Here is a 22,849-nt window from a genome sequence, read left to right on the forward strand (position 1 = left end):
CGACTGGTACAAGAAGAAGAGGAGCGCAGCGAGCAAGATGGATCGATCGAGTGAAGGGATATGCGATCAGTCACTGTTCCGTAAATTTTTATCACGACAACGTTCGGCCTCTTTCTGCGGTCTAGGTAAGAAACTAATATAAATAAGTCATTTGAAAAAGTGATCCTATTTATAGAAACTATAAAATACTAAAACTTTTCCTATTTTACTGGTTTCATGAAATTCGGACGAACAAAAAAAAAACGTCTTCTGTGCTCAAGGATGCAACACATGGTAAATTGTTATCGTGATGAGATATTACAGACTCGTGACTGGTCTTATCTTGCGAAAACGTTGTATTTCTCATACAGAGAGGCATGCAAGCGATAGAAAACTGGACTAGCTAAACTAGTCCCAGTTTGTCAAATTGAGCAATGTATGTGTGTGTGTCTGACGAATATTGTCACTTTTTGCCTCTCTTATATGGAAAGGTATTATTTGGAAAATCTACTAGTAAAAATTGGCCTGGGGAACCAAGTGGCATATACCATTCGACTCAGTTGATCGAGTTGAGTAATGCCTGTGTGTAATTTTTCTCTGAGATTGCTGCATCGATTTTCACATACTTAGACTCAAACAAAAGGCCTTATGATCCCGAAATAGAGCAATTCATCCGGATCAGTTACAAGGTTTGTTGAAAACTGCAAGTCGTTATTTAGAGCGACGATGCAAAAAAGGGAAAAAATCATCCAAATTTGGTTTTAAACTAATGCAATTTATAGGACATGTTAGTTACTGGTTACACGAACCGAATTCGATTATTAAGGCTATAATGGTTCCCAATTGTCGGTTCCGAAAGTACCAAAAAAGTGATAAAAAAATCCGAAACGGAACTCACTTGATTTTCTCGGAAATGGCTTCACCGATTTTCACAAAAAATGTGATGAAAATATTAGTTACAAAAGATTTTTATTATTCATTCAATTATTTGAAACGGCTCAAGATACTTGAAGCTAAGCAGAGCCGATTTCTCATGTATTATTTTAATTTATTAAATTCAAAAAAAAAATTACTGGATCCGTTTTTCTAGGAAGAGACGCGTTTCCACCCAGCGAAGGTTGAGGGCAGTTTCTTCACAAATCGCGTTTACGTTCATGCTTGTCTTTCTCATCACTGTGAAAACCGACTTTGAAACCGAGATTCAAAGGGCCGAGTGTCGAACAATTGTACAAAATATTCACTCATATGTATATATGTTCGTAGCCTCAAATGAAAACCACTGTTGCCCCATATACAAACTGACTGCGGCTATACCTGTTTCCGCAACCTGTTTCCGGATGCAACGGAAATTGTGGTCAAAGCCTGCAAAATGGAACTCACACACTCTGTTTCCAAGCTAGCTCAACCGATTGTCACAAACAAAACGACCAAATAAGAGGTATTCCGTGTTTAAAAAATCAAACCATCATTTTGATCGATGCTGCAAAACCAGAAATCTTCTAATTTCGACTCAAATCTATTTCGAAGTTATTTTTTCAAGAACATCACAGTAATATTTCTGAGAATTTAAGTAATATGAGAAAGGCATCATCCCACCATTAGACGGATTAAAACCAGTCTCCAAGAAAACATGCACCGCGATGAGCTTGTGTAGAACTTTACGTGTGCAAGTTCATTTTTTTTTTTCTGGAGTTGTACATAAGTGCGTGAGATTAAGTTTGAACATATGTTTGAACATGGAGTTTGCGCACTCTAGAACGGTCGAATGAAAACTTGTTTGATCAAGTGGTTATTGAAGTTTTAGATGTGATGTAGATGCTCATTATATGTTCAACTTTTTTTTTGAAAATTGTACAGCATTACAATATATCCAAGCGACGGAATGAAATTAGCACCGAAAGCCTAAATAAGCATTTTTAAGCATTATAATTTGTTTTACGGGCGATATTTGCTACTTGAAAACAAGGAGATATTATCCGGATCCGACTTCCGGTTCTGGGATTACTGGATGACGAGTCATCCAAATTTCATACCGTCATTAGGAACGACAGTTCTAATTTGCAGGGCATGTCAGTTGTTGGCCATACTAATCAACTTCGGCTATACCGGTAATTCGATTCCGGTTTCGAAAGTACCGGAAATAGTGCTCAAAATGGACCTTATGAAATCTGAGTTTTGAAATTAACGAAGTGATGATGGAAATTTCGAGCAGTTATGTGAGTGAAGACTCAAATCCTAATCTAAGAAGTTATTAGAACTGATTTCTAAGTTATTTCAATTTTAAGGTATTGTATGTTGTTCCCTGAACCAGTCTTCGTGTATCAAGAATCAAGGCAAGGTATTTTTAAGAATCCCATAGTAATGTATGTGAGAATATGAATAATATGGGAAATACACCATTGCACCGCTACGTGAGTTAAAACAGGGTTTATTTTCTAAACTTACGTTATTTCTTTATGTTTCTAATTCCACCTAGATAATGTTTGCTGAAATTTTAGTTGAAATTGTTTGGGAAAAAGCGAAGCAACAAACGTAATGTTTACACTCAGGTTTGCGAAAGAGTTTAAAACTTGTACACTGCGTTTGTGTATGAACTTCAGTGTACACAAGCTTAAACATGAGACGCAGTATTAAACTGAGTGCAAAACTTCAAGATCGAGAATTTTTAAACTTTGACCAGTTTTGTATAGGGTTTTTTTAGGTGCCTAAACTTTTGAATACTACCGTTATACGAAATTATAAATGACCATTTATAATTGGCATCCTACTCTTCATGTTCTTGCGTTAAATTTTCATTCATTACTAAATGCATTAGTAGCTTAGACTAAACAGTAGTACTTGTTTTTTTTTATTGCAGAGGACTTTTTCGTAGTTTCAGCGCAAAGTTTACCCTGATGAATAGATTGTTCACAGAATGGATATGTAATCAGGTAATTTTCGTAACTGACCAGCGATTCATGAGGACAACTCGTACCTTGACTAAAAGTCACATATAAAGGAATACTCGTAGCTTGTACGCGAATTGACGTGAATAAAAAATTTTAAGGAAAAAATCAACCGAAGCTTTTCCCATCGCAATAAGCGAGCGATTGACTGCACGAATTTCGTGCTTAGTGGAAGATTTGAAGGGGCAGGACTCAGGATACGCGACAGTGTAACCGACATGCCGAAAAAATATTCCCTACACCTGTGAGAGTAAACCTGAATTGGAGTGAATTTTTGACCATCTTTTCGGTACTAGCAATTAGGGACAAGTACTACTGATAGAGTTTTTATGACCTTCAACTAACAAGATTTACAGTTGGAAACAGTAATTAATTTCGGTAATTTAATGATTCTTCTCCCGGTCAATGTAAATTTCGAAACTTTTCACTCATCTTGAACCGTAAGTTGAAATACTGACTAGTTTCGAAGTACAGGCTCCTTTTTACATCAGCATATAAAAACACGCATTTAAAAATTAAATGTTCACCATTCATAGCCATGTAACTTTGAAACCAGAAGTCGGATCCGGATGAAGTTTAATAGCAATTCATGAGTTCATAGGACATAAGACTTCCGAGTTTGTAGAAATCGGTTGAACCATCTCTGAGTAAACTAGGTGCACATTTCTTTTTTTGTTTCATATTTTTGCTAATGTCACTCTGTAATTTTTGAACCGAAATAAAATTCGGATAAAATTCAATAGTGATATAAGAAATCACAAGTCTAATATCGCCGGCTACGAGAGAATTTCCTTAATCGGTAAACTATTAGTCAGCGTAGGCTAGATTCATTTTCAGGGACTAATTTGAGTTTTGAGTCATTAGGGCGCTGGTAAACCGGAGTCTATTCTCGGACCGACCACGGCATCTATCTGGTCCAACTAGAGAATAACCTCAGTTAAAGGCTGAGACTGTAGAGAGCATGAGTACAGGCCTGGCCATAAAGCAGTCGCTACAAGTAATCCAGAGTGATTTTCACAGTTATTACACAGTATTTACACATGAGAAAGTCAAAGACCCTTCCATGTTTAGCTAGATTTGGCTTACTGCTACTGTAGTCAAAAGACACTTCAGAGGTACCGTGACAACAGAACAGTTTCCGCCGAAAAAGAACTTAGCCCATCGAAATGACTTCAATTTCGCCCGATCGAAGAATGGCAATTGGTTATCAAATGCTAATAATCATTATAAAAGTGACTCGAGAGTGACCAAAATACAAACAGATTTAAATAGTCGATATTTTTCCTGAAATAAAAATTGTAAAAAAAAACCTTCATCCGATTACTCACCAGGTGATGTCCTCCGTGTGTCCCGTGTAGTGCCGCTGAGCTTCCTCCTCCCGGTCGTACAGTATAGCAACGGCGGCCACGTAGTAGAGCAATTCTCCCGATGGCAGCACCCATAAGTTTCTCTTGGAATCGATTCCACGATATCCGTGTCTGAAATTGACAAAAATAATAAACTCCAATTAATCGCGGACTTCCGAACTTCCGGACCCGGAACCCTTCCACTTACACCCAAAACAGTGCCAGTTTCTTATCCGGCGGCGCGTTGTCCACCGGTGGATGGTGCATCGGTGGGTAGAACGTGCGGCGCAGACCCCGTATCGTGATCCGGGTCGGTTCCTCCTTCATGGAGTCCAGCAGCGGGTAATCGGACGAAGCCCTTAGCAGCTCGTTTTCCGGTGCGTACAGTGCGCGTGGTCTGCTTTTGCTGCGGGCCCGTTGACGGGCCGTTGTCTTCGAGAGATCATCCGGAACGGAACCACCGAGACGGGAACGGGAACGACGTGCCGGTGACGGAGGGATTACACCTGGCCCAAGGGCACCGATCGGCAGAGACGGAGTGTTGCTCAGGTAGAACGTGTCAACCTCGGCGAACTCGTTCCGTAGCTGGGAGAAGCTGCGCACCTCCTGACCGTGGTTGGTATACATCTTTTTGGCGCCGATCATCTTCAGCACTTGCCCCAGGTCCTCCAGGACCTCCTCGAACGGTTGCGATGTACGCAAATTAAGCAGCACCCGACACTAAATAACAACAACAAAAACAGAAATCGAACATTAGTTAGCAGAGGTACATCGAAGCGGTGATTGTACGTTTCCAGTTGGAAAATGATTGCACCATTCCAGCCCACCTAGCGAAAGAAAAATTCATTTTCTGACTGACCCAAACACGTGCGCTGCGGAACGTGTGAACACATATCGTAATGCTTTATTTATTGTCTAGCTTCTTCCGCCGGAGGCTCGTAACTTTTGTGCAGTTCGTGACTGTCGGACACCGTACAGGGTATGGGTAGTAGCTGGGAAGACGACAGCTCAAGGTTGCCCGGAAGTCGGGCCTTTCCCGCGCTGAGCAATGGCTGCCGCAGAAAGAGCGTGGCTCCGGTTCCCGTAGAATTGGTGCCATTCAAAAGTGGTAATAAATTAATCAACACACTTCTGACACCTGCCAAAATCGACCGAGCCTTTGCGGTGCGCGGTGCTTCGCAGGGCTGTGCGATGGAATTTCGGAGTTGATCAACAAACGAAAACCACCAGCCAGTCGGAGGTGTCGCCGCTGCCCGGTGCAGTGCTATTCGGCGGCACCGATCGATATTCTGGTTCCCTTCGGTTTGGCGAGCTATGCTGGTTTCGCCAGTTTGCCGCCCATTTGTATAATGTTTGAATAGCTAATAAGGAGACGCGTCGACATGCAAATTTCTTGATTGAATGCTTCCGGTTCTGCACATGACCACATTTTTCTTTGTTGTCCTAGTGGACATAGTGGTGCTTTCCAGCGTAGAAGGAAAACGTTAGAATCGCGGATGGAGGGGAAAAAGGGAGATTTTATTCATTCATTCTTGCTTTACCGTTGAAATCGAATCTTTTCATCGGAGTACCGGTTCAGGTTTTTTCATTTCTTATTTAATGAATCTAGAAGGCTTTGCGTTACACCACGTGGTGCTGCTGGAATCGACTTTCCGTTTAATTATTAAGGTGTCCCTAAGCTGTATCGTGCTGGAGAATGTAGAATCCGAAAACATGAGACTAAACGGTGAGCTATTAGACTTATGAATATTAATTATGAATTTTGTATCATGATCATGAATCATGAAATTCTAAATTTTGATCGAGAATCTTGAGTTTTAGGTTTTGAATTCGGAATTTTGATTCTTTAATTTTCAATTTTTTATTTTGTATGCTTATTTTTTTAGTTTTAAACATAGAATTTCGAATCTATAATGAACTTTGAATTTGGAGTTTGGAATTTGGAATTTTAGGTTATGAATCATGAATAAGAACTACGAGAATTACGAAAAATGCGGTAATTTTTGGAATTATGCTGATCGAGAATTATGCCGTTTTTGCTTGAGAAAACCGAAACTGACCCAGGGTAGTTTCATCAAAGAAACACATTTCACGAAACTGTGTTGGTTTCGCACTTAGCAACGGGGATTTCAACAAACCTGATATAAAAACAAGGTTCGAAACTGACTCGATTTTCAGTTCAAAAACGTTAAAATTAGGTTCGAAACAAGCTTCAAACAAACGGTTTGACAGCAGTTAGTGTGGAAACAGGGTTAGGTTGGGCATCAAGCGAAAACGACATTAGGAACGTCAAAAGAATTATGCGAATAATAAGAATTATATGAATTATGGGAATTATGAGAATGATGAAAATTATGTGAAGTATAAGAATTTTAGGAATTACGAGAATTGTGAGAATGATGAAAATTATGAGAATTATGAGAATTATGAGAATTATGAGAATTATGAGAATTATGAGAATTATGAGAATTATGAGAATTATGAGAATTATGAGAATTATGAGAATTATGAGAATTGTAAGAATTATGAAAATTTGAAATTGATAATAAAAATTATGGAAATTATGAAAATTATAAAAATTATGAAAATTATTAAAATCATTAAAATTATTAAAACTATTAAAATTATTAAAATTAATAGAATTAATAAAATTATTAAAATTATTAAAATTTTGAAAATTATGACAATTTTGAGAATTTTGCGAATTATGAGACTTATGAGAATTATAAGAATTTTGCGTATTGTGAAAATTACGAGAATTATGCAAATTATTATGAGAATTATGAATATTATGATAATTATGTTAGTCATGAAAATGATGAGAATTGTGAGAATTTTTAGTATAATGAGAATTAATCGAACAATAAAAATTATGGGAATTATGAGAGTGAAGAATATGATGCGAATTATAAATTTTTTGGAATTATGACAATTGTGAGAATTATTAAAATTATGAGAATTGTAAGAATTATGAAAATTATGAAGATTTTGAAAATTATGGAAATTATGAAAATTATAAAAATTATTAAAATTAATAAAATTTTGAAAATTAGTCGTTGAAAAGATGAGAATTGTGAGAATTTTGAGAATAATGAGAATTAAGAAAATTAAGAGAATTATGAGAATTTCGAGAGTTATGAAAATTATGAGAATTATGAGAGTTGTGAGAATTATGAGAATTGTAAAAATAATATGATTTGTGAGAATGTTGAGAATAATGAGAATTAATCGAACAATAAGAATTATGAGAATTATGAGAAAGAAAAAAATGATGCATATTATAAGAATTTTCGGAATTATGACAATTGTGAGAATTATTAAAATTATGAGAATTATGAAAATTTGAGAACTATGAGAATTATGAGCATTATGTGAAAATTGTTAGGAAATATGAAAATTACAAGAATTATAATTATTGGTCATAAGAATGATAAAAATTGTGAGAACTAAGAGAATTAGTTGAATATTAAGAATTTTGAGATTTATGAGGAATACGAGAATTATGTGAGAATTGTTGAGAAATATGAAGATTTTGAATATTATAATTATGGGGAATATGGAAATTACTAGAATTATGTGAATTACGAAAATTAAGAAAATTATGTTAGTCATGAGAATGATAAGAAATGTGAGAATTGAGAGCATAATGAGAATTAATTTAACAATAAGAATTGGAAGAATTATGAGAATGAATGAATATGATGAGCATTAAAATAATAAATTTTTAAAATTATAAAAATTACGAGAGTTATAATATATGAGAATATATTCATGAGAATGAGAATTGTTTGAATTGTGCGAATTATGAGAATTATATGAGAATTGTTATGAGGATTATGAAAGTTAAGAGAATTATGTGAGAACTGTTATGATAATTATACATTTTGTGAGAATTATCATGAGATTTATGAAAAATAAGAGATTTATATTAGTTATGAGAGTTGTATGAGAATTGTTAAGAATTATGAAAATTACGAGAATTATAATTATTTGAATTATGAGAATAATGCAAAATATTAGAATTGCGAGAATTTTGCGAAATTTTTGAGAATTATTATCAGAATTAGTCGAATAATAAGAATTTTGAGAAATTTTAGAAATATTATTATTTATTATTTAGAAGAATTATGAGAACTTTGAGAATTGAGAGAATTGTGAGAATTATGAGCTATGATTTATAAATTATAATAAGAAATTAGGAGATAGGAAACGCCCCCGGTGAAAGACCACAATTGGGTCAAAGCCGGGGTTCAATTACCGATATTAAAAATGGAATTAGGAATTGGGATTTATGAGTGAATTATTTTATTTTTAAATTTCAAATGATTTTCAATTTTTGAATTTCAAATGGTTTATAAAATTTATGTTTGATATTTTTTTCAATTTTGAATACTGAATGTCCGTTGAACGACCACAATTAGGTTAAAACCGATAAACTTGGAAAAGAATTTTGATTTAGAGATTTCAGAAAGGTGGAGTCCAGGAAGAATAGATTGATCTTGATTAGGAACCAACTCCGTACATTGTTTGTTATAGCCGACGAAATTACAGCAATATCCCAAATGTATGCAATTCTATCTTTGTACATACTTGCGATACAGATCTCGATATTTAAGCTTCTCTTCGCCAAGCTTGTGTTCAAGTTTTGCATGCAAGTAATTCTTTTTTAGCGTTAAGTTTCTCTATCATTCTGCGATTTCGGTTGAAGCGATCAACTTTTTCTGATTATCAATCGAGTTTATCTTATATACATTAGAAATTAATCTTACGCAATCAAAATTCACTCTGGGGTAGTTGTCAATTTCTCAGTCGAAACGACATAACATGGAATTTCATCCGAGCTTGCATGACACAAGATCAGAGCATACCAATTAAAGCTTCAAATCGTTTTATTACACTTTTTGTCTTGCTGTCTAGTAACAACCTACCTCTAGCATGCTACGCATAGGACTGAAACGTTAGTTATAATTACGCTTATATTCATAGATTCGCGTGCTTCCAACAGCAATCTTTGATATATCGTTTACTCTTTCAAAACCATCGTCTATGACAGGGAAATCCGGTATACCGGAGATTTTTAGCAGACAAAATAAGGCACTGCTCGCTTCTAATCAAAATTTCAATAATTTATAATTGAATTCTGAAACCATGCCTACTCTGACATTTTGAAATTGCCTCGAACACAACTTCTTCCAAACATACATCGTTTTTAAACATATACTCATCGAACACGTTCCCAAATAGTCATATTTACCCCTATTAGAAGAATATTGATCAACCGAAAATCAACATCTCAGGTTTTTCAATTACTACAAACATCGTTTCCAGCGTTGCAATTTGTCAGTCATGTCAAATGACCTTGACGGTACGGTGAAAGTGACTGTCAAACTGCCAACTATACCGATTTATCGGTACTTATACCGATTTTTGGACTCGATACAGGAATACAGATATGTTCCCTGAAAATACTGATGATTAGATTTTCATACAGGTAAATACCGATTTTCAATTTCACTAAATCGATGTTTGATTTTTCGAGATAGATATTGTACAGATAGATTTTTCGGCCAAATACAGTTGGCAGCTCTGCACCATATATTGAGTGTCTGAGAGCCGATCTGTCAGAATTTAAATTATCTTGATATTACACTTGATTTATAGTTTGTTCATTTCTCCTGTCAGTTCTTGATTACGGTGTGACTTAATGTTAATAAACTTCGAAGTCCGATGACTTTTTGCAAAGAACAATGAACTTTATCAATTTATGTTTATGTTAGTACACTCACTGAATTTTTTTACTTCAACAGGGAATAGGAGAATGAGAGGGAAAACAAAAAAAGTCGCCAGTCTTTGACTGAGTATACTTCTACTTGGACATAGAACTATCGAGTAACTCACTCGACAGTCACTTTCACCGTAGCGCTTACAGTTGACGATGATTTTAGTCATTTGACATGACTGACAAATTGCAACTCTGGTTCTATGAGCAAGTAGAAGTATACTCAGTCAAAGACTGGCGACTTTTTTGTTTTCTCTCTCATTCTCCTATTCCCTGTTGAAGAAAAAAAAAATCAATGAGTGTACTAACATAAACATAAATTGATAAAGTTCATTATTCTTTGCGAAAAAATCATCGGACTTCGAAGTTTATTAACATTAAGTCACACCGTAATCAAGAAGTGACAGGAGAAATGAACAAAATATAAATCAAGTGTAATATCAAGATAATTTAAGTTCTGACAGATCGGCTCTCAGACACTCAATATATGGTGCAGAGCTGCCAACTGTATTTGGCCGAAAAATCTATCTGTACAATATCTATCTCGAAAAATCAAACATCGATTTAGTGAAACTGAAAATCGGTATTTACCTGTATGAAAATCTAATCATCAGTATTTTCAGGGAACATATCTGTATTCCTGTATCGAGTCCAAAAATCGGTATAAGTACCGATAAATCGGTATAGTTGGCAGTTTGACAGTCACTTTCACCGTACCGTCAAGGTCATTTGACATGACTGACAAATTGCAACGCCGGAAACGATGTTTATAGTAATTGAAAAACCTGAGATGTTGACTTTCGGTTGATCAATATTCTTCTAATAGGGGTAAATATGACTATTTGGGAACGTGTTCGATGAGTATATGTTTAAAAACGATGTATGTTTGGAAGAAGTTGTGTTCGAGGCAATTTCAAAATGTCAGAGTAGGCATGGTTTCAGAACCGTACCAAACAGCACCTGTAGAAAAAACGATGTTTGAAGTAATATTCAAATTCAAGATGACGATTTCTGTGGCACGGAAACTCTTAAAATATCATACAATGTGGGTGTTTTCAGAATTGATTTTATGAATAGACGCATTTTGAATAGCGACTACAAATTACAAAAGTGCTAAATGTGATGTTTAAAGTGATTTTAACACACAAGATGTGGTTTCTGGAATGTTTTCGGATCAAGGTCCGTGAACGGATGTCGATAGACGATGTTTGAAGTAATTTTAAATTCAAGATAGCGACGTATTTTTCAAATATCGTTAAATATGGGTTTTTAATGTTTAGATGAACTTAAAACACTGTAAGTAAACAAGAAAGAACGATACTAAAAAATGAGGACAGAAAATGTTTGCAAACTCTCACCTGAACACTGTGATCGTGACTGTTGATGATTCGAATGACCCGGCCGGCACTCGGTTTGAGACTCCCGGACGGCATGTTGTCCACTTCGGTAACCGATGGCTTGCGACTCAGGCGGTTTCCGGTGCCCCAGCCCTGGTTTCCCGGTGAAGCGTACCAGACGCCATTTTTCTTACCATAGCTAGCAGGCTGCATCCGGATAAGTGTATGCGTGTGTGAGTGTATGTGTGAGCGCAATGGGGATAAAAAGTAAGAAATATGTTAGTACGGATCACGTGCAAAATATTGGCAGAGCGGAGCTGTTTGAGGACCACACACCGAGATTAGAGTATAAACTGGAAGAAGAAGAAAAAGAAGAAAAAGCTGGAAACGTTTTTGCGTCTTCAGGACTTTAGCTAACCCTGAAGTAACTGACTGACTGACTGACTGACAGATTGCCAACACAACCGTTCTTGATATTGAAAGCTCACGCGATAACGCCTGGACGATCGGTCACACGCAATCCGTGTGCCACTCGACAAACATGAAACGATCCTTTAAATCACAGTAATTGGTCGCGTCGGTTTGGTATTAATTGGAAGAAGTTACACTTACACAGTGCTGCCAGCCTTTCTGAGAATTTCGAAACATTAATTCTAGGTACATAATATCTGTGGCCTGATCCGTTTGAGTCGTCAATGGTTTTTTTCTTATTCTAACTTTAGATAAAGTTTATTTTCGAAACTGTAGAAGTTATTTGTTTTGTACGCCAGTAATTTATCAGCAGCCTAAATTAGAATCCTGCTAAATCTAGCTCGGATTGACGTAAATTCCTCAAATACGTAAGTCGATTGAAAAAGATGTTCCGCAAATGTCAGCTGGTTCTGGAAAAATTAGAACACAAGCTGATACTTCAACCGCACGAGTGATGCTTTTTTTCTTCTTCTTTCTCTTCTATTCTCCGATCGATTCCCGCTTGAATATTGCTGCCGGTTTGCTCGTGGAGTAAAATTCCGTGGCAGCAGCACAGAATTTAGTGCCACCGAATGGTACTAAATAACGGTTTCTTGCTGGTTCTTGCGGGTAAAAATTGGAACAGCAACTGTGTCACCTGCTGCAATACCGAATGTCCGAAGCCCGGATAGCGCGTGGTTGGGCTCGTGACCTAACTGACCCGGGGAAAGGAAATTTGTTGTTCCCCCGCGTACGGAGCAATATTTTATAGAGCCAAAGTGGATCGTTCCGTAAGCCAAGAGAGCACAGGAACGAAGGCAAAAAAAAACAGTTTAAACAAGTTTCTGGTCGTTTTTTTTTAAAGTTAGTTGTTTGTTTGTTCGTGGTCCCCGTTGCGATAAGAGCCGAACCGGGGCCGAACATCTTGAATCGTTAGGAACTGGGGGGTTGTACGGGGGCGGGTTTGCACGAACGACGTGGGGATGACGGAAGTGGGAAATAATTAGTAGTGTTTTTTAGCCCGAACCGTTAGGAATAATGAGAATGGAAACGTTTTGCGTGGGCTCTGGGCCTCAGCCGGTTCGGGTGGTGAATTCCACGAAGATCGAAAGTGACTCGGAAGTTTCCCGTAATAAGGTTAATGATATTGTTGTTTCGTTAATCTGCGATCTAACGTAAACCGAAGACCGGAGTCCGGGAAGACAATGGATCATATTGTGTAGAGTGTGATTTCGTTTTTTTTTTCGCTTTGATTTTCTTTGTCTTTTCTTTTGTTGCGTGTCGTAAATGAGGAATCTTGGTTTTTCGTGCACGTGAATATTTTGCCCATCCTCTAAAAACTGACATGCGTTTCCATTGTTGTATTGCTGATGGAAACGCATTGTATTTTGTTTTGAAAAACACTTAGAAGGGTTGAAGGAGAACGCATCCGTTTTAAAGCTTCAACCTTCCTAAGCTTTAAAAGCTTCGTTAGCAGTAACTTATAGTATGGGAACAGATGTGATCTGCTCAAAGGATTGTTAATTCATTATGTCGAAAGATAGCGTGGTGAACAAAAAAAAACGATTTTGAAATGAACAAACAAAACGAAAACTAGTGCACGTGAATTCTCTTCAATTGAACAAAACCAATAACGCTATATATGTTCAGTTCCATAAGGATTGCCAAGCAAAGGAATGGAAAGCCGAATTAGATCGGCAACACGATTTAATACTGATAGTTCAGTAATTCAAATGCTCTTTTCCGAAATTCGCTCAAATTATATTCTGATATCCCGGCAAAGGGCATTTTTCTACCGAAAATTGGCTTCATAACTTGCTGAACTTAGCAAATATAGAAATATATAGACAGCTGTATTTGTTTGTTTGCCAAGATTCCGAACGGTGAGTTAGCTTCTACCGAAATTTGGCAGGACACTTGGCGTTCAATGTCAATTTTCGATTTTGAATCGCTCCACGTCGCCATTTCTCGTGAAACAGCAAAATTCACATGTTGTGTGATCTAGGGATCCACTTTTATACTATTGTCGTGAATACGACTTACTTTACTATGGGGCGCCTTTTCAAAATTAGCCATATGGAAGAATGGGCAGAACTTAATCGCGAATATCTCGACTTGTATTAATGGTAGCAACATAATTCTTTCACCATTTCATCAAAAATATGATCAGGAATTCAGGATAATATTTTGAACAGTGTGCGATAACCACAAACAACTCAAAAATTAAGTTTTCTTAAAATTTGAAAACAACGCGGAAAACTTTTTACTTTCGCTTGGGTTTTTCGCGCAAGGACGACGTTTTTGAGATAGTCAGGCACATATCTTCAACTGAATGCGTATAAAAGGGGAACCGTGGTCGAAAATCCATCATTTCTTTTCGTGCGTTCGATGGAAGCGGACGTCGTGGGAGTGGAATCATCAACCAGCAGCGACAGAGAATGCACCTTCTGCGTGGTTAATAAAAACCTCAAACGCTCAGGTCGCATCTCTCATTCGCTTGCTGGCCATCAAGGCGAGAGGACCAGCCAGCAGCAGCAACGGGAGTTAACCAGCAGCGAGAGAGAATGCACCTTCTGCGTGGTTAATAAAAACCTCAAACGCTCAGGTCGCATCTCTCATTCGCTTGCTGGCCATCGAAGCGCGAGGACCAGCCAGCAGCAGCAGCGGGAGTTAACCAGCAGCGAGAGAGAATGCACCTTCTGCGTGGTTAATAAAAACCTCAAACGCTCAGGTCGCATCTCTCATTCGCTTGCTGGCCACCAAGGCGAGAACCAGCAGCGACTGAAACAGGATTCTGAGTCTGTTATTGGATCTAAATTTAGGTCTTGAACTCAGGGTCCAGTTCTCTATTCCAGACTTCTATTCGGTTCTTCTTAAAACCATAATAATACTCCTAAAGAATTATGCGGAATTTACTTTACTGTACCTCTATACAACCCATTTTTGTCGTGAATACGACTTACTTTACTGTGGGGTGCCTTTTCAAAATTTACCCTCTGAGAGAGTGATAAGAATCAGAACGCGTTCTAAGGAAGAGAACAAAATATCTGCTGCTGTACAACAAATCGTCCGGGAAAAATGTACCGAAAAGTGGTGAATATCGCAGTGAGTTCCTCAATTTGGTCCTTGTGAATGCTAGAAACGAGTCCCTTCAGCATATTGATAGTTTCTTTCAATAAAATATGCAAATCCGAAATGAAATAATCGACATTAAAATTCTGTATGCGGCTATTTTTATAGCCGTTAGGACCGCCCATCAGTGAAAAAGCTACAAACGAAATCAGGTAGAAACAAGCCTCTCAACAAAACTTGAATCAGTTTGGATTGTATCGCCACTGCGAGCAGATGTGTTTTGTGTCGTCTGCACGCTTTCGACAAGAGCGATTACGTCACAGCTGCCAGTCATTAGCATTGGGATAAAAACAACGGTGGAGAGCATTGCACAATATCAGCCGTTATAATGGCTCTAAAAGTTTTCTAAAGAACTATTAGGATTTGTTGTTCGCAAATCGTAGGGAAATATCCTCAGTTTACTACAATTCAAGAACAGTTTGCTTAGATTTGTGCACTTTTCGCTGTGTGAAACTCACAGTAATCGAGATCAAGTGAAGCCTTCTTTGTTTTTGCGAAAAATGTTCCAGAGTTTAATGTCGTAGAGAATTACGCAATTTGACTTTTCTGAATGCTAGAAACGAGTCCCTTCAGCATATTGATAGTTTCTTTCAATAAATTATGCAAATCCGAAATGAAATAATCAACATTAAAATTCTGAATGCGGCTATTTTTATAGCCGTTAGGACCGCCCATTAGTGAAAAAGCTACAAACGAAATCACATAAAAGGAAATCTCTTAACAAAAATTGAATCAGTTTGGATTTTATCGCCCCTATGAGCAGATGTGTTTTGTGTCGTCTGCACAGCTAGTTTCGCTTTCGACAAGAGCGAATTCGTCACAGCTGCCAGTCATTAGCATTGGGATAAAAACAACGGTGGAGAGCATTGCACAATATCAGCCGTTCTAATGGCTCTAAAAGTTTTCTAAAGAACTATTAGGATTTGTTGTTTGCAAATCGTAGGGAAATATCCTCAGTTTACTACATATCAAGAACAGTTTGCTTAGATTTGTGCACTTTTCGCTGTGTGAAATTCACAGTAATCGAGATCAAGTGAAGCTTTCTTTGTTTTTGCGAAAAATGTGAAAAAGGAGAATGCGTGCATAATTCATACAATTGATATTCGGAAGTGTTAAGGAACATGTCAGTTGTTTTCGTATTCACGACATCCAGTTATGTCTCTGACATTACCCACCCGCCTTTTTAGATATCAGACATTGGGGAATACTATAAACAAATGCTTCAGCCATGTTATGTTCTGCATATGGTTAGTAAATAGGTAATTAAAATACATTTCTTCATCTACCCTAGCTTTTGTGTTAATTACACTGAGGTTTTTTTTACGCGGATTTCCGAAGTTATGCGGTTTTTCACGCGAATTTTCCAAATTACCCGGTTTTCTTGTTTTGTATTAGAAATGCATAAAACGTCGAAATCTGGAGTTGTCCCGATTTTTTTAAGTCAATACTTAAGGCACTTAGAAAAGGTTATTTTTTTTAATTTTTGGAGATTACACCAGATCTTGACGTTTATGAATTTCTAAGACATTTGGCATCAAAACAAAAATTCTTTAGTTTTGCGGATTTTACGCGGATTTCCGAAGTTACGCGGTTTCTTTGTGCGTTTTTTTATGCGGAACGTATCCTTCGCGTAAAATAAGACCTCAGTGTATTTCAAACAATAAAGAAAAATTCTTTGTACACTCCATTACTGAAGTCTCTTGACAATTCAAATGCTTTTTTCTGGGTGCATTTCCTGGGCTATCAGTAAAACGTTTTCCGACAATTTCGGTCTTAACTGTCAGTAACGAAAATTGCGATTGCTGAGATTCCCAGTAATTATACGTTTTGCCGACACGATAGCAACGAGCATACGGTGGTGCTTGCTTCAGTATTTCTTTCGTCGAAATTCAGTAATAAAATTTATGTGTGTACAATCCAGTTTACAGAGAGTATCCTTAGAATTCCATGTGTATGATCTTTCTATAAAAACACTCGACGGAACCATTTGAAGGATTATTCCCCGGAGCTTGGGTTGAAATAGATTCTGTCAATCGAACGGTGAAAATGGTATCCTGAATGCCGTGCGTTTATTTCGTATGCGCTTATAAGAAGTGTATCGATAAATAGTTAGCAACATTCAAACAGTTATTACTCTGAAATGGCTCAATTTATTGCAGCGTGTTTTGCGGTGACATGTTTGTTTAAATGTCAATAACAGCTGCGGTTTCGGTACGGTTTATCGTTTCAATGATGAGTCGAATTGATCCGGAAACGCGAAAGAAAATTCTGCACACTTGGTGCTCAGAAAGTGGTGTCACGTACAACGAAATAGCAAAACGGGTGAAAGTGCACCACACCAGTGTCAAAAATATTATCAAGAAGTTCGGTAAGACCCTTTCCATGAAGGATTTGCCCCGATCCGGTAGGAAAACGGGTCCCAGCCAGCCCAGCCGGGACTTAAAAGTGGTTGAGTGCATCAGAAAAAAACCCATCGGCGTCGACGCAGGATTTGGCCAAGCAGTTCAACACCAGCATCGGGATGATTCAACGGATCAAAGTTCGGAACTCCCTGAAAACGTACAAGAAACAGAAGGTGCCGAAAAAGTCCCTGGTACAGCAAGTTCAGGCCAAAACAAGAGCGCGAAAACTGTATAACCGGATTCTACAGAATAAAGACGGATGCATCCTGATCGACGACGAAAACTACGCCAAGGAAGACTCTCGAGCGCTGCCCGGACCGCAATATTATACGAAATCGGAGTACCAGGACCTGGACGACGCTGACACCACGGTGGCGATGGAAAAGTTTGGGCAGAAGGTGTTGGTCTGACAAGCAATTTGTACCTGTGGTTTGCGGTCGTCGATTTTCTCCACGAAGGGCACAATTAACGCCAAGGTGTACGAGGAAGTATGTTTGAAGAAAAGAATGCTGCCACTGTACAGAAAGCATAAGGCTCCTCCTCTCTTCTGGCAGGATTTGGCTTCAGCCCACTACGCCAACTCCGTTCTACAGTGGTTGTCAAAAAATAATGTACAATTCGTGGAAAAGGACATCAACCCACCGAACTACCCGGATCTTTGGCCAATTGAAAGGTATTGGGCAATTGTCAAGCGGCACTTTCGGAAGGAAGGTACAGTGTCCCAAAACCCCAGCTTTAACCATTTTGGTCGTTCACCGGGGTACTTTTTGTTATTTTCAGAACAATGGATCAAAAACAATTTCGTGTTTTAAATTTACACTGCTTTTTGATGGGAAAAAATACCGCTCATGTAAAGTGGCTTGAAAAGTGTTACGGAGACTCCGCTCCTTCAATAATAAAACGTAGGTTTGCTGGCTTCAAACGTGGTCATAGAGTGGACGCCCAAATGAGGCGGTAACACCAGAAAGTATAAAAAAATCCACAAAATCGTTTTGAATGATCGACAAGTGAAATTGTTGATGATTCTGAGCAGTGTTTGGTCACATACATACATACAACACAATATTTTAGCTATCGTGGGTATAAAGTAAGAGAATACCAACAGAAAAACATAGCAGGGTGCATAAATTTCCTATTATTTCATGGGAAATATTTTTCCCTCTGATCCTCAGAAATAAATAAACGAAGAGTTGTGTTTATTATATCGTAATTTACAATTAAAGCGCTTTAATTATCAGAATAGTAAAATAAATAGTTAGTTATGGTATTCTACGAAACGATTTCGTGGACTTGTTTAGCAGAAATGGACGTTGCACATAACACATTTATTATGTGTTCTATTTTCTATACGTCGTTTTGCACAAACTTTTTCAGTGCAATAAAGATTGACAGTTCATTTTTTCTATTCGTTAAGAAACACATTTGTCGCCAGTTTTTTTAACATTCAGTAAAAAAAACATTGATTTAATAATAATTGAAGAATCGATAACGATTTTTATAGAAGGGAAAAATATTTCCCCTTGAGCGTTAAGGGGTTAAACGCTCCGACATCCACCGTATTCGCCAGATTTGGCTCCCAGCAACTACTGGCTGTTCGCAGTCCTGAAAAAATTGCTCGTAGGTAAGAAATTTCGCACGAATGAAGAGGTTATCGCTGAAACTAAGGCCTATTTTGAGGCCTAAGATAAATCGTTCTACAAAAGTGGTATTGAAATGTTAGAGATTGCGTTGCTCTTAATGGATTGATGATAGTATAGTATCTACCAAATAAAATAAAAATAAAAAATAAAATTTCATAATATATGTGTTGTGTGTTATATTTAAATTTCAAATCAGAAATCTCTTATAAAAAAATACCCTTTAATTCAATTCACACTGTCTCCGTAGTTTTATTCTTTTAAATGTGAAGTACCACAATTCAAGAAGCGTATACCCGTATAGCTTTTCTTATTTTACAACCGAAGCCTTGACAATGACAATAGTACGTTAGGTTCACAATGCATTGTGTCCTTTATGATTTTCCCACCAAACTTGTACGCAGAGCATTCGTACCTTTCATTAATATTTTCGAACTGTTTATTTCACTTCGATCACAGTATATGAACAGGTAAAGTTCGTGGAATTCTCGTTCTATTTTATTAAGTGTTACTTATAAAAAAGTAAAACCAAGCGATTCTTTTAATTTATTGTTAATTTAATCGGTACTTTGGTCATTTGTCAAGTAACCTTTCAGGATAGCCGTTTTCAAATTTGAAAGGTCTTTCCAATTTTATAATATTTGAATCAAACTTATATTTATGACGTTCTTTATGTTATGTGTTATGTGTGAAACTTTCGGTTTCGGAAGGATAGAACAAAGCTACAGTACAACATGTTTGTTTCGAAATCGAGGATTACAACAGCCATTTTCTGAAGGCATAGTTAGTGTTTTTGCCTCTCTGATGTAGAAAGGCTATGGGATCACTTTTTAATCGAGGCCAAGAGCCGATCAGTTTGTCAAAATCACTCGATCACTCGAGACGGCTGAACCAATTCTTACAATCTATGTTTCAAATTATTGGACTTCATGTACCTTTCCTTATTGATTTGTTTTCCGGAATTACATGGTAAATATGTGAAAAAATGTGCATCCGAGCTGGCTTAACCAATTTTCAGAAACTTAGATTCAGATGAAAAATCTTACAAAATGGTCCCAAAACTTGTTAAATAAAAAGGTCTTGTTAGTCGATTGTCAAACCGGTCACCAGTTTCAGGTTCCGGTTCCGGAAATAGTGGACGAATCCACCTAAAAGGAACTTATTTTGATTTCTTGAAAATAGCTGACCCGACTTTCACAAATCTAGGTTTTAAAACGGTTTTGCGATCTTAAAGGTTATTGTTGAATTTTTCTTCGAAGATGGAAACTTGAAACAGAATTATTATTCAAAGAACATAGAAATAATGTCCAGTTGTACTACCGACATTTAACCCATTATATCCTAGCGTATAACGCAGAAATATCTATTTTTCAAAAAATGTTTACTGTGGAACTGCACTACCCAACAGCTTCACGATAACAAAAACAGATAAACTACACTACGCAACTTCTTTGGGTGTTAAATCTGCTGTTTGTTTTTCAAAATTTAATTTCATTTCGATCCTTGACATTTGACCTACGAAAGACTAGAAATGGTAGTGCAAAAGTAAGTTATATATTGCTTTGTATTTTTGGTCAAATTATGCGCTAATCCTTATATTTTGTGAGAAAACATTGGCAGAGGCTCTAAGAAGGTTATGTCTATAGAAAAAAATCCCAAATAATGTGTAAAATAATGTAAAATTTGATGCTAACATGTTTGTGTATCTGATATATCATACGGTGAAATAATTGCGTTTAGAAAAGTTTTCTAACAGTGGTTTTGCATTTCCCATAATCTTCAACACATAATATGATGGAACTGATGATATTAGTTCATCCGATTAAAATTTTAAAACCACCGGATTATAATGGGTTAATATGAGATTACTGCTGAAAGTTATTGTAATTGAGAACTTCAAATTCGAAACAGTTTTTACTACACGAAATGGACCCAGTACTTTGGCAACTTAAGGTGAAATGTAGCGTCATAAATGCGCGCAAAATTTCATCCGCTTCAATTGAACGAACCGTCGCACAAAGCATACCAAGAAAAACGGACACATAGAAACAAGAACTTTTTTCAATGATTGAGCGCAGTGGGTTTACCTCTCGTTATATTGACTTGTAAAAAAGACTGGACGTAATGGATTTTCGAATCTTCCACACTTTGAATATATGCTAATTCAATCGTTATTGTTAGTGATTACTCTTACACTAGAGCTATAAATAATGAGTAATTATGAATGACTAACATGAGGCTATATGTATATGTATTGACCAACTTGCTAACCATGTATATGCCTGAGTTTAGTAGCAAGCATGGATTCTCCTTCAAAAGAACGATTGAAGACAAGAGAACATTCAAGTATTTTTGATATCTTTGCCAGTCGTTCACCAGGCCCTTCCCGCCGATGAGATAGAATTTACGTAAAAGTATTTACTTGACATGCATGATAGAGCGCGGTCGAATTTACTTATCGAATACATTCAATGCCAATATATTCCATTCTAATTGACTTTCATTATCATCTTCGAATAAGTAGAAAGTATTATTTATGTTGTGTCAATAGGATCGTAGCACTAGCCATGTAATCGAAGCTATGCTATGAGTCGGCTGCGAATTCTGTTAAATCAGAAAGGCCAAATTTCTCAAAAGGAATGTAATTCTAAGACTTCCACACCCAGACATTTTCCTGGTGTAGATTCAGTATTCTCCCATTACTGTTCCACCACTCCTTGTCTGCGAAGTCTGTTGAAACAAATGGTCATATTCAACAATAAATGTAATACCAAGACCTTGCAATGCATTGAATTCAACAGAATCGCACATTATTAGCATTATAAATGACAGTTACTTCTAAAATAAACGATATCTTACAATACCCATTTTATTGTATTCATTTAGTTTTTATTTCAACAAAAAACCCAATGCTGCATAAATTCGCGTCATTATTTTATATGTAATTTTTGCTCACGATATAATGCCACCGTGCCCACCGTGCATTTCTCACACCACCTCAATGCGAAACAGCAGCGCGCAAGCAATAAAAAAAACGTGTTTAATCCACCTAGCAGTGAGATGATACCTATTTTTATCAATCCGCATGTGTTTTTTGCATGAATATTCTTCGGTGTTTAAGTTTTCATGACATTATTTTAATGACCCTCGTTTTAAGCGACAATTTGAGATTTTAATCACTCATTACTCTGTAATGTCGAAACTGCAAATCGGATCGAATTTGAATCTAGAAGTGTGATAATCGATTAAACATGCCATGATATGTAAGTTCCACTCTAGAGTTTACGGTAATTTAAGGTACTTCCAGAGCCGGTATTCAGGAACCAGCATAACCCAAACCGATTCGTATGGCCATATGACGAATAAATTACAACAGTTTTGAGTTCAACTTTGAAGCTTTTCGGGATTGTCATCTTCTATATCGGTTTGAATTTTAAAAATTCATCATCATGTAATTCGAGAACCGGAAGTCATAATTGGATAAAATAATTAATTTTTGTATATAAGTTTGTTTTAATTAAAATTTTTGTTTCTGAAATTTGATTAGGCTTTTTTTGAGAAAACGATTGAGCTTTGAGAAACGATTTTATACTGGAACCGGAATTCTAAAAGCGGTATGGCCGAAGTCAGATAAATTCACCTGAGTAGCTGTACACTTTACATTTGTTTCAAAACATTTGAAAATCAGTTAAGACATCTTTGAGAGATCATAGCACGAATTAAATTTTTAGGTGCCTTCTGATCGACAACTGAATACCACTAAAACTGAAAAAAGTTAATTTTTTTATCGACTATCCAAATCTGCTAACCCGATAAACCTGATTAAATTATGTGGAATAGAC

At 36.9% G+C, this 22,849-nt stretch overlaps 1 protein-coding gene across 3 annotated transcripts in view; it reads right to left on the reverse strand.

Moving 5' to 3' along the window:
- The window catches only part of LOC131425898 (echinoderm microtubule-associated protein-like CG42247), a 105,153-nt gene that overhangs the window by 22,153 nt on the left and 60,151 nt on the right, over positions 1-22,849 (reverse strand). For all 3 annotated transcript variants that reach the window (XM_058588174.1, XM_058588176.1, XM_058588175.1), the window contains exons 2-4: positions 11,408-11,593; positions 4,479-4,990; positions 4,253-4,402 (exon numbers count right to left, since the gene is read on the reverse strand). In XM_058588174.1, the coding sequence (XP_058444157.1) occupies positions 4,253-4,402; positions 4,479-4,990; positions 11,408-11,593 (848 nt within the window). The remainder of the gene's footprint in view (positions 1-4,252; positions 4,403-4,478; positions 4,991-11,407; positions 11,594-22,849) is intronic.

This window comes from Malaya genurostris, chromosome 1 (genome assembly GCF_030247185.1).
Source record: "Malaya genurostris strain Urasoe2022 chromosome 1, Malgen_1.1, whole genome shotgun sequence".
Classification (NCBI taxonomy): domain Eukaryota; kingdom Metazoa; phylum Arthropoda; class Insecta; order Diptera; family Culicidae; genus Malaya; species Malaya genurostris.